This window comes from Pistacia vera, unplaced genomic scaffold (genome assembly GCF_008641045.1).
Source record: "Pistacia vera cultivar Batoury unplaced genomic scaffold, PisVer_v2 Contig7, whole genome shotgun sequence".
NCBI classification, from domain to species: Eukaryota; Viridiplantae; Streptophyta; class Magnoliopsida; order Sapindales; family Anacardiaceae; genus Pistacia; species Pistacia vera.
This window is the reverse complement of record NW_022196556.1, coordinates 320,106-333,496: the sequence shown is the minus strand read 5'-3', so window position 1 is coordinate 333,496 and position 13,391 is coordinate 320,106. Positions and strand designations below refer to the sequence as shown.

At 34.0% G+C, this 13,391-nt stretch overlaps 1 protein-coding gene and 1 long non-coding RNA gene across 3 annotated transcripts; one reads left to right on the top strand and one right to left on the bottom strand.

Annotated features, from left to right (window-relative positions):
- The first annotated feature begins 4,354 nt into the window (after positions 1-4,354).
- Positions 4,355-7,746, top strand: LOC116114073. Of its 2 annotated transcripts, none has more exons than XM_031400224.1 (7): positions 4,355-4,448; positions 5,343-5,730; positions 5,849-5,925; positions 6,020-6,056; positions 6,159-6,318; positions 6,448-6,859; positions 7,256-7,746. In XM_031400224.1, the coding sequence occupies exons 2-7, from the start codon at positions 5,403-5,405 to the stop codon at positions 7,577-7,579; spliced, it is 1,338 nt and encodes a 445-aa protein (XP_031256084.1). In that variant the 5' UTR covers positions 4,355-4,448; positions 5,343-5,402; the 3' UTR covers positions 7,580-7,746. The 2 variants fall into 2 exon arrangements, with proteins under 2 accessions (XP_031256084.1, XP_031256085.1); XM_031400225.1 differs by lacking the exon at positions 4,355-4,448 and adding an exon at positions 5,097-5,168.
- On the bottom strand, positions 6,412-8,126 carry LOC116114074. The gene is made up of 3 exons (XR_004125503.1): positions 8,029-8,126; positions 7,383-7,551; positions 6,412-6,874 (listed from the first exon to the last, which is right to left on the bottom strand). It is a non-coding gene; the product is annotated as an uncharacterized LOC116114074 (long non-coding RNA).
- Between the last annotated feature and the right edge of the window lie 5,265 nt (positions 8,127-13,391).

Genomic DNA, 13,391 nt, shown 5'->3' with positions numbered 1-13,391 from the left:
CCCCTCTGGACGTGGGGAATTTCTGTATAGAAGGCTGTTATCTCTTCTCTGGTTGCAATTCTGTATTGTTCGTTGTTTGTTCTAGGGGGGAAGCATAGTTTTACCTGTCTATAATCTCACACCCAGTTAGGTGTAATATTTTAAAAGGCCAATAAGGGTTAATGAAATTGTGAAACTAATCAATATTTAATGAAGCCACACATTGGGATGAACAAAGCCTGATTATTTATTTACAATAAATTAGCGTTCTTGGCAAATGCTTACAAATAATTAAAGATGGAAATGCATGTGATTGTGACCTAACAAGACGTACTGAGCGTCGTCTTTGTCTCTGTGGCGAGATCCCATATGGTGCCTATGTTCGCGGCGTCTCTTTAGCCAACAACAACAGAGACCTCCTCACCTAGATTCTTTGCAGTATCCAACTCTACAAGATTACTACTACTCATTAATATTATTCTTTATCGCCTCAACTCCAGGTTTTTCAAAGGTATAACCAAAATCATAGTGTATATCTTGAAACAACACATTATTTAATTAATTAAATTATTGATATTGATTGCGATGCATGTTCATTAATTGACCATATATTCTTCGCATTAGCGTTTTCAGTTTTTGAATATACCTTGAGAATAATATTTCAGTAGTATGAGCATATCACGTTTTTGGATCTCTGGTTTATTTTTTCAAGTCTCATACACCAAACTCGCAAAACCATTGACAAATGTTAAGATTACATTACTATACACTCCATTTTTATATACCTTAATTATTAATTATTATACAAAACTAGCTTTTATTCCTAATGCTGGGGTGCTAGTTGTTTCCTTCTTTAAATTATACACTTAAGGTTAATGTTCTAATTGTACAGAACTTCAATTTTTCTCTCAATTAGTTTAGACTTTTGTTGGGGATTTTGATCAAGCGGTCGAAATCATTTTAATTTATGTCTATCATATAGTAGTTTTTAGTTAACTGATATTTAATAAACATTTTTTTTTACAACAATATTTTAAGTAATATAAATAATATTTGAAAAAGTGATTTTGGTGAAAATTTGTCATAAAAGGCCTCCCACTCCTACTTTTTTTCTTTGGTAACCGGGATGTCTAGGCCAATTTACGTGTATCTCAACTAATCTCCGAGATTCATTGAACATCCGATAAACCCAAAGAACCAGATAAACCACAATGTTATTGTGGTAGGTGGTTTCAAAATTTGAACTCAAGAACTGAGCAAACCTCTTTGACCATCAGAGATCAGACTAACTCCTTCAGGTCCAACTTTTGCTAATTGATTTCAAGATCCAAATTGTTATTAGAAAACAAGGAAAATGGGAATGGCATATACATCTTATAAACACTAATTATGATTTAGCTGGCCATCAACATGGAGAATGTATACATGGATTAAAATATATTGCAGGTTTTGTGTGAATTTATGCAGTGTTTTCAATTTGCAAATAGGATTGGAACTCCAAACCATCCGGCAGAATATATAATAAGAGGTGAAATTCTGAGAAAGATTCTTTGTTGCTCGGAAAACGTACTAAAATATGAAAAATGTCAACCCAAGACAGAACATGTATTAATTTTTTTTATATTGGTACGTAGAGCTAAGAGAATTCCTTATGTTCTTAACCCAATCTCCTTCTCTCCCGCATACTCTTCCCCATCAAAACTGTTAGTTTAATCCTTCGAATATTTGTCTTCATTACCCACAAGAATCTCCCTCTGCCTCCATGAATTAGCCTTACATGCACACATAAAAATGTCACGCATTTCCAGTTAAGTTTGAGTGTCGTTTAGCAAGAACCTAATCTCTGGAAATGATTCTTCTTCTTCCCATTAATAAACAATAAATCTCCCTCATGTCAAGACAAATTGTTCAAATTCTCTCCAAGACGCCTTGGAAAGTAAATCCTTGGAAGGTAGGAAAAATGATATCTCCATCCATGCATGGCTAGTCTGATAGTCCCCAAAAGATCAAAAAGAGACAATATGAAGGAACTAATCAAATGAAATAGAAAAGTCACGGTTATCTTTTTACCAAACAATAAACAATTTCTTACTATCTTTCACTTTTTTCACCTAAATTAATTAATCACTGCTCCATCTGTTCATGCAAGAATTAATTAATTATTACCTTCTTGTTTCACACCAAATTGTTTCTCCTTTTGATGATATTTGATTATTTGAGATTAATCTATAACCTCTCTTGGTAAATAATATATAACTTCGTCGACATGTGGGGATGAGTGTAAAATGTCACATCCCTGATTTTATATTTCAGTGCTGCTCTTTAATTGTTACCAAAAATGTTATTGAATATAAAAATCTACAATTCCAGAACAGAATTAAATACCATCATATCAATGAAAGTGCTCCAATTTTACCGAACGTTAATTGTGTATAATCAAGTAGAAATCAAGGCCAACACTTCCTTCACATTTCATGAAAATGAAGAACTATGGATTTTTTATTGTTACTGGTAAGATAATATACTGGTTAACAATCTATATCTAACGCACTTTTTATATTTATTATCCTAAGATCTTTCGGTCTTTTGACTGCATAGATCATATTTTAATTTATATTATACGTAAAATTGAATTTTCTGACACTCTGCTAGGTAGTGGTTGACCTAACGTACAGTAACTAGTTCATATCACACCATAGTATTTTATTTAGAAATTCATGATAAATTAGAAGCCATATTGCTCAACTAGCCATTCGCTGATCGATCACTTCAGCCATCATAGCAGAGAAAATTATTCAAAAGAGTTAAAGACGACATAAGAAATTTTACCAGCTCTCACATATATTTATAATGGTTGATTTGTGACCTCTGATCGAACTAGGTTATAATTTTTGCCTAGAAGATCTTTATTACTGCAGTTTTAGAGCCAAAGATGAAACGAATTAACTTAATAAATCAAAGACTTTTGAGTCCGCAACATAATTTTTCATGGAAAGCAATCAGGCAAAAACCAGCAGTATTGATCATTGAGCAATCAATTTCAAATCCGGTGTGGAGTTATTGATCAACAGTCTAAATTTCCCGATGAACTTAATTTTTTGTTTCAGTCATTGTCAGTCTATTATACAATCAGATCAGATTCTCTCTCGGAGTCAACTGGACCCTAATGAAACCCTAATAAACAATCACCACCTAATATATCTGTTGCCAAAGTTGATTTTTTTTTATTCTTTCTAAACAAAGTTGAGTATATACTTTTCATGTATATTATAAATTGAACGATCAAACCCTGGAATGGTTTTCATATATAGATTACTGACTGGCGAGTGGCAACTAAGACTAGCATATGTATTGCAATTCCATTATATATAAGTAGCAGGTGTTGCCCTAATGAAGTTCAGATACGGCAAAAACAGGTGAATCATCCAAGAATTTAGACATGATGTCGTCCTAAGGACATATGTATAAAGAAAGTTAACTAACTCTAAATTATATAAGCTTTTTCAACATTAATATTACAACCGGCGGTGCAATCATAATCAGATGTTAATTTGTTCTTTTTATTGGCGACTGTGTGTTCTTGTTTTTTGTTATTCTTTTAAGTTACAGGACCACACGTAGGCTAATCAGAATATAACCCGCAATTAATTTTTCTAATTCAAGTATAGGCTCCTTTCCTCAGCTGTATCCACTATTTGAAAGTCTTCAAATCAGGACAAAACCAACCAAGTGATCAAAACATATATAACATAAACTAGAAACCACATGGAACGAACAGTCAGAATAATAGGACAGAAAATTATTGTTAAAATAAGACAGGACAGAAAATTATTTATAGGTATCAGGTATGGTAGGGTTCGTTTGATGCTCTACCTTTCCCACAGCGCCCTCAATGTATCAATATTAATATTTTAATGAAGTAACCAAGATGGAATTTTGTTAATGTGTAATGACAAAACAGTGTTCAGTCCCCAGCAAAGGTCAACTTATAAAGATTATCACTGATTGGAAAGAGAGAGAGAGAGAGATGGGAAACTGCGGTAAAAAAACAAAGAGATCACTGGAGAGGCTCGAGAAGTCACATGTTTTTCAACAGTCAAAGTGGATGTTCATTATATTATTATAATTCTAGTGTAAAGAGATGAAGTTTTGGTGTCCGACCACTGTCTTCTATATACACATTATCGAGCATATTATATATAGCATATTGAAGTTTAAAGAACATTTGAAGGGTGATGATTAATGAGGTGAAGATTATTTTCCGCATATTCCTAACAATTAAAAAGTCCCACATATGCAATTGAAACTTGAATATTTCAATAAAAGGGAGCAATAATACCTCACAGTAAAAGCTCTCTCTCTCCCTCCTCTCTGTGTGTGAGTGTGTCTGTCTGTCTCTCTTTGCATGCTCAATTCGACTATTGTTCACTTTTGGATCCATGATACGGCGCTCTTCCATTCTTTAATGGGTAAGTTTTGATCAAACCTTCTGTTAATCTACTGTTTTTGAGTGTGGCTAGGTGTTTTTGAGCATATTTTCTGATGGATCCAAGGGTTTGCTTTGAAGATTTCTTGGATACTTGTCAATGAACTAATTATATTATTCTTTTTAATCTGCTAATAAGAATTTAGGCCGAGGAAAGTAACTAATTACGATCTTCATAATCAGTTCCAGTGGTTACTCTAGATTTTTTTTTGTAAGCATATAAAAGATTAAACGAGTTGTTATTTAGGAGATTTATTGACTATAGGTTGATGAATTCGCATTGCTAGCTGTTCATGTGATCAGTTTTGAATTTCTTTCAGTTTTTTCCTAACTATTAAATTTTGCTTGTGAGCTTCTTCAATATTTAGATAAAGAAGAAAAAATAATTATGACCTTTGTAATGTCAGGTTTTAATTTGAAACCTTTATGGTTTTCCGAAGAAAGATGAAGCCAAACTTTAGTTTTGACTAAAACTTTCGAATTTGTTCTTGATAAGAACCTTGAGTTGGGTGGAACGAATATCTTTTTAAAGTGTTTATTCAGATGAATTTGAAGCACTTCATCAAGATAGAAATGGTTTGAGCTTTGAGGGAACCTTTGCCACCCATAACATATGTATTTCGATCTCTATAGGGCATTCATTAGTACAATATGCCCCTTCAATTACCGTTTAAATGGAGAGCGGTAAAGATATCCATGGAAGGTAATATCCGGATTCCAGAGTAGTTTTAAGGGCTACTTCTTACTCTTTTAAGCGTCCAGGTTTTGCACAAATCATTGGCTTCTTCTCATCTATATCCTCAATAATGCCTAGAGCATTTGATTTATCATTTATGTAGATAACTTATTTATATCTTCTTCATCTCCCCTCTAACAGTGAACTAGTCGAGACCAACAAGCATAGAAGACTATGGTGTGAGTTAAGAAGATAAGATCAATGGAAAAAATGGCCGAGTTTTCTGATGAAAATAAGAGCAGTGAAAATGAAATTCAGGCCCAGACATCTTCTTTAACCAGTTCACATAAGTGTTCATCCCTTGACTTGAACGAAGAGGCAATTATGGATGAGAATGATAGCACCACTAATGTACCACACAATGATTTTGCTACTACAAGTCATACCGACACTTCTAATATGGAAGGAAAAGAACGAACTACTACTATGGTTAGACAATATGTTCGATCAAAAATGCCTAGACTCCGCTGGACGCCTGATCTCCATCTAGCTTTTGTACATGCTGTTGAAAGGCTTGGAGGGCAAGAAAGTAAGATTTCCTTTAGTTTGTAAATTTTGTAATTGTATATATGATATGATATATTGTTAATTCAATTTTTCTTTTTGGGATCTTCTTTTCACTTGGTTTTTCCTTCAATGGTGTACAGGAGCAACTCCCAAATTAGTTCTTCAGATGATGAACGTAAAAGGACTTAGCATTGCTCATGTAAAGAGTCACTTGCAGGTAATAAAATAAAACCAGCTGCTTCTTAATTGATATTTTCTTGAGAATTTCACTCTCCTTTTTCATTTCCCTAACACTGCATTTTGTAACTCAGATGTATCGAAGTAAGAAGTTGGATGAGTCTGGCCTAGGTAAAACTTCACTTTAGACCTTACGTCTTCATTTTTTGTATATTCATACATCTTTAGAAAGGCATGATTTAAGAACTCGAAATTGTTGATTATTTTGTATAGTTGTATCTCAAACAAATAGAACGATCCAAGGAAGACATCACATTCTGGAATTGTGCCATAGGTTCGATGGTCATGGGCATTATAGAATGGACAACAGAAGCATCGTTTCGTCCCCACTACTTAAACTACCGTATCATGATTTCAAGACGAACTCTTCAAGGTTACAACTTGATTAATTTACTCGAAAAGAGAGAACTGCAAGCCTAGGAATTTGTTTGTTTTTTCTTCTTATATGTACTTAATTTTACGCCATAACAATTACACTGACTCTCTTCCTCTCTCTCTCTAGATATCAACCGTGGGCTTTAAATGATCATTTCTCTAGATCTGCACGGTGGAGCAAGGATTTAAGTGCTGACAAGAGCCAGGTCGATCCAACTATCTTTCAAAATGGAAACAAGTTGGCAAATTCACATCTATTTGATGTAAAGGAGGCAATAACAAGAAATACTAGTGGACCAATCAGACCCAGTAGATTTCTTGAAGACAAAAGATGGCCTCCTCGTGAAACATTCGAGAATCAAGAGCAGGGTAGATTCATTTGCTCTTGGGATGATAACTCTGCTGTGAAATCTTCGCCGGATAATTGGATGGCCAAATCCATCAATATCGACGGCCAATTTCAACAGAATAAATGTAGTTCTATGTTCACGTCCACTGGCTACGACTCCAAGTTTGAGAAGACTTCTCCTCCGCTTGAGGTAACATCTCTCTTCCTATAAAAAAAATTAGGCCCCGTTTCGGATAATTAATATATAAGTTTGAAACAAAAAAAAAAAAAAAAGAAACATAGAATAATTGTATTGAAAAACTCAAAACTCGTTCATCAAAAAAAAAAAAAAATGTGAAATGTGATAATTAATATATATATATTATTGTTAATTAATTGATAAAACTCAAGTAATAAAATGTGAAAGTTTTCAACTACTTTCTTTTAAGGAAAATATATTGTTTTGGAAATTGCTAGCTTGTGTGTTTTTGGATATTGAAAATGTAAATAAGTTTCAAATTCTCATTTTCATTTGATAAAAGAAATTTTCACATACAGTAAATAAACCTAGCTAATTGTTTCCTTTTGTTTATTTTCTTAATTTAAGGAACCTTCGAAAATGCAAGCTCAAAGGTTACAAAAAGAACAGGCGCAATGCATAAATGAGAAATTGCTGTACGCTGAAGAAAGAGCTGAGAATGAGAGGTTTAAAGAGAAATGTTCAACCGACTTACAGTTGAGTTTATGCCCCAAAATGGATAATGGGGAAACTAAGATGAATAATCATCACCAGCAAAGCTCAAAAGATATCAACACAATACTTTCTCTTGCTGTGTCATCCTCTTGGTCGAGTCAACAAGCTTTAAATTGCGTAAAACGTAAAGATTTTACCCAAACTGAGGTCTGGGATTTAACAAAAGAATTGCAGTAATTAGGGTAGATTTGAGACGAGTACTTAGGATCTGACCATGTCAATTTGAGCATAGGAGTGAGATCTTTTAAGTACTTGTCTTCAAGTTTATATGGATAATTAGATTTGAAGATTATGAATTAATATCCCTTAGTAGTTATATTGTTCATTTGAATTGATGGTGAACGTGCCGCCTTCTTTAATTGAGCGTCGCACTTACTACGTTCTATCAATATATTTTGTTGATTAAAATGGAATCATATTCTATTATTACTTAAATGTTGAGCCTTCTTTCTTCGATCCAACTCTAAACTATGAATCTGTGATATAGGAAACAAAAAATTAAGCCAAAACTACTAGGACGTTATATAAATGAGACAATTAATTTAAAGGTATAAGAGTACATCTGATACAAAAAGAGAAAATCATAACATGAAAGCTTACACCAGTAAGAAGAGTACTAAACTTACGAACAAGTAGAGGACTGCGAGGAGTAATAATTTATAAATTTCCGTCTCAAAGGAGCCACACCTTCAGTGTTTTGTTTATCTACTACCACCACTTCATCCACCACATCCTCCACCACAACCGCCACCGCAACCTTCACCACTTCGTTGCTTGAGGCTGCTGCTACCACAAATGAATACGATTTTTGATATCATTGAGAGGGATGCAAAAACCGTGCAAAGCAGATAAAATCCCCCAAAATTCCCACTGCCATCACTCACCAACAACTCTCTCGTCATTTTAACTCTGATATAATTTTTCTTCTATTTGTAGATAATAATGCAAGGAAGACCACTTGTGTAGACAATGTAACCATATCCAGTTGTATACAAGTCAATCAAAAATCTTAATAATACCATATTTATTATTGTGTTGGGCTCTAAATATCTTGCTGCTTAAGGTGTTTTTGCTCCCGGCCAGCCAAGCTGTGGAAATTTCTGTGATCCAGAAAAGCTTGATTTGAAGTTTCAAAGTATTTTACTGTAACAATGCTTCATAGATTAAAGAATTGAAAACGACAAAAGCGAACCGATGTGAAGTCCTACCGGTCAATAAATATGATGCTAAGATTGATTTCATTGGTTCGTTATTTGTGGATCGGGAAATTAAGGTGCTAATTTATGGGATATTGTCATAAACTACCCCTAGGGTTTCCGTTTTTATCACTCACGTTGCAACTTTCTAAAATTTTATTAAAAATACCCTTTATTGTCTTAAAACTATATCTAAGTTACCCCTTTGCCCTAACTCTGTTATATTAAGGTTAGAGCAAAAAGGCTAAAAGGGTAAATGACTCCAAGACTTTGCAGGACCACACCTTTCTTCACTCATGTCTAACCCATTAAAAAAAAATTCTCTCCACCTACTTCTCTCGTTTCCCATGTAAACAAAAAGACCATCTACTCAATAACTCCATTTTTTTTCTAAGAACAATGATTGAAGCCTAGATAAATTATAAAAAAGTTCTGGTGTGGTTTCTCGGTTTCTTTGCATTTCAGGTGAGGTTTTCCATAAAGTTTTTTTTTTAAATCACTGTTCCTTCATGTTATTTTGCATGGTTTCGTAATGGAGTTAAAAGGTATAGGTAGTTATTAAAAGAAATTGTAAACCTCAATTTTAGTTGTTTGTATAAAATGTGGGGCTTCTGTTGGTGAAGTGTTCTTTGGCTGAAATTGAGTGTTCTTTCGTAATATATATATATATATATATTTGTTATTCAATCCAAACGGAAGGATCGGAATAGAGAAATATTAAATGAAAAAAAAGATGTGTCTACTAATTAGTACAGACTCGCATAAATTGCACATAACAAAGAGTAAGAAAACACACTAGAAAGAGGCGTAAAATCCTCTTTTATTTACATTTTAATTTATTTTATCTCGCGTGAAGGCCGTATCTTCACTGTTATCTTTAATTGCCGCCACCACTCTCACCGCTTCCGACTCTTCCACTACGATCACCACCACCTCCACCACTACGTTTTTGGTCGAGGTGCTATCATCAGCACAAGTACTGAATATGACCATCAGCAATATACACAGCGATGCAACCAACGCGCAAAGCAAAAAAAGTTCATCAAACTCGATTTGAGCATGGATGCCACCGCCAACAAGGACCAATACCTCTCTCCCCATTTCCGCAATCCTTTTTTCTTCCTAATTTACTCAAAGATGTTGAGAGGAGATGTATGGAAGGACTATTTATTATAGTATAATGATAATAATATGTGCCTCCCTCAGTTCTTTTTTCCCTGATTGTAATTGCTGTATGCAATTCAAAAACACTTGTAGCTAATTGAAGCTTAGATGGGTTGCCAATTCATCAGGAGGGCTACCATTACTGTTAGGTCAACTCAATCCTAATAGTTAAATTATAAACTTCTAAATTAATGGTGTGTTTATACGGGGGAGTTGATAATGATAACCTTAACATATTTGTCGATTGTTATTATTAATTATAAAATATGATATTTGTTTAAAAGTTTCTTGGACTAATCAAATCGACTTTTGATTAATTATGAGAAATAATAATTGTTTACATTTGACCTGTTTCCTACTCAATTAGGTTTGTGTTAATACTCCCTTTAGATCTCGATTAATTTAATATTTCTTACTTTAGTATTACCATGTTCAAATAATTAACTCTTTTCGGCCCATTAAAAAAACATACCGTCAAGAGTTATATAAAGACTCAAATGTATATAAAACTCATAGTAGTGGCAGAGCAAAATAGAAAAAATAAAAATGAAGAAGCTATTCACCACATGCAGGGAAGAAAATGACCAAGATTTTTTTTTTTTCTTCTTTTGATTATCGGGGATGATCGGACTAGTTTGTACGCATCTCAATTAGTCTTTTGAGACCTTGGATTTGTCGATCGGATAAGAGCTTTAGTGATAGTGGCCACCCCTATTAATGTTTGAAGAGACTCAAACTCAAAAACTTATAAAACTTCTTTTGTTCTTTTACCGTCAAATCACTCACTTATTGTTATGACTAAGATTCTTTAACTTCATCTTTCACCGAGTAACTTTTATTTTTCATTTTATAGATCTAAATAATTTGAAGAGAATTGTTGTTAATTTTTCGATCGATTAAATCAGTAAATATCGTAATTGAATAAAATTAAATTAAAATTTAACGTAACACCAAACGGAGCAAAAATGCAATTCAGCTCCGTTCCCAAACCAGTCTTTGAAAGCAGTGAGAAAGGCTTTACAAGTTCATATATGTAGATGACTTTCAATTGTGCCACGTGTAGGAAATTCAAAGCATGGTATTTTGTCACTGAACTTAATTAAATGAATGATTAAGACAGGGTAATAATACTTTAACCAGCCATTCTATTTTACTTTCTTTTACGAACTTAAGGTGCCAATTCACAATTTATCAACCCGCAATAAATCTTACTTGTTCAACAATAGATCTTGCTTGATTAATTATGAATTGATCAATTACAAGATTTATGAGAAAAAATTATTAAAAGTGTTTATTGATCCATTTTTTTATTTTTAAGGGAAAATAATAAGAAAATAATAAACTGCACGCTATAACAGCACGTAAATATGATAGCCTCCACCTGAACCACCGGGTCCTGTACATCCACGTTTATCGGAGATCTACGGCTGTCAATAGGATCCATCACGACCACCACCAAGCCAAGTCCTCTCTCACCATTTTGACAATTGTTTTTTTTCCTTTCCGCCTATATATATAGAAATTAGAAGATGCCTGAAGAACTACACTGTAAGATGCAACTGGACTTATTCCTAAATATAATACAAGATTTCATTGGTTACAAACTAGTAATTATACATGATTTTCGAATAACACATGTAAATACACCTTACAAAATAATTTCAAGAAGTTGCTCACTTGATTTGTTTCTTTCATCAACCACCACCACCACCACCTCCATCTCCCCCTCTACATCCTCCTCCTCCTCCTCCTCCGCCTCCACATCCTCCTCCACCTACAAGTCCACCTCTACCTCTTCTACCTTTCTTGGAGGTGCTATCACTATCACCACAAGTGAATATGACCATCGATATCATTGAGAATGATGCAACAACCACGCAAAGCAAAAACAGTGCCCCAAAATTGCTTCCTGCAGGGCCACTGCCATCAATAACCAACAACTCTCTCGCCATTTTAGTTTGATATATCCTTTTCTTCTGATATGAACCAGTTTATATACAGAGAGATGAAAACGCAAGGACCACTCCGGCTACAAATGTAAGGCCGTCTACGTGTAGACTGTAGAATTCGATATCAGGCTACTTACGGTGTTTTGTCAACTTCTATAAAACTTCATTGGATTTGGAGTTTCAAAGTATTTTCATTTGTAACACCGCTTCAAAGCTTGCAATACGGACAATAGTCAAAGACCATGGGCGATAGGAGAAAATGATGCAAATGGAATAAAGATGTCATTGGTTTGTGAATTGAATAAAATCTATTATAGATAATTCAACATGATGAGGCGGCACAACAAAATGTTCTTTTAACATAACATTATCTTCGATTAATTAAAAGTTAAAGGACTTTTTCAACCCAAATAATGGTTTAATGATATTTTTCTTCCCACAGACTTTTAAAATGTCATTTTATTATCTAAATTTATATTTCAATGACAAACAGAGAACAAACTCGATCCAAGTTGTTGTGGCTTTTGAAGAGTGGAAGCTGATGAGTCTTTTGGTGGTGAAAGATTGGATTTTGGTTATTGGGATTGATTGGAATTTGACTTGGGAGAGACGGCTACTCAAACCTAATCGTTCGACTGCTAACGATTGATGAGGTCAATAGGAATAGGGTTTGAGGGGTTTTATCAAGTGATAATCAAGGAAGAGAATGGTGATGATACTGGGTCACAATGATGTCGGAATAAAAAAAATAATATAAATTTAGATAATAAAATAGTATTTTAAAAATTTGTGGATGTAAAAATATCATTAAGTCATTATTTGAGTGGAAAAAAGTCATTTACTAATTAATTAATTAATAAAATGTATGAAATTATCCTGATAAGTACTGATAAAAAAAATATTGTCAAATGATAGGTGGTAATATTATATAGTCTGACCTTATGAACCTGAAAAAATGGCACACTTCACCTACGATAAAAAGAAAAAAAAAAAATTGCAGAGGACTTTTCAATAGTGCCACGTGTAGGAAATTCAAAGATTTGTGTTTGTCATTGAAGTTAATTAAATGAATGATTAAGACAATAATCTGAAAATAAAAAACTACAACAGTACGTAACTATGATAGCCTCCAACAGAACCACCGGTTCTGCAGATCCCCGTTTATGGGAGATCTACTGCCATCAATAGGATCACTCAAGAACCATGAAAAACAGAAAATAGTGCTCCAAGTTTGTTTTCTACGCAGGACCACCACCACCACCACCACCACCAAGAACGACCAAGAACTCAATCACCATCTTCGCAATCTTTTATTTCATCTTTCCAACACCGCCTGGGAAAGCCTCACTGCCTGAGGGTCGGCGTAACAATAATGTCATTTGTCGATATGCCACCGCCTGTTTACTAAGATCATCATAGATTATTAATGCCCTAGCATAATGAGATTCCATGCCACCTTGATGTTGTGGTAAAACCAGCCATGATGAGCCAAAAATCCACCAAAATATGCCTCTGGAAGCCTCCGTGGGTCCCGCCATGCACGAATTTTTGTTCTTTTTCTTTCCTTTCTTAATTATCATCATTATATGTATATATAGAAGATGCATGAAGAAGTACACTGTAAGATGCAGTTGCACCAGCTAGTCATATATTGTTGTTTTTAATTCGAAATCATGTGGT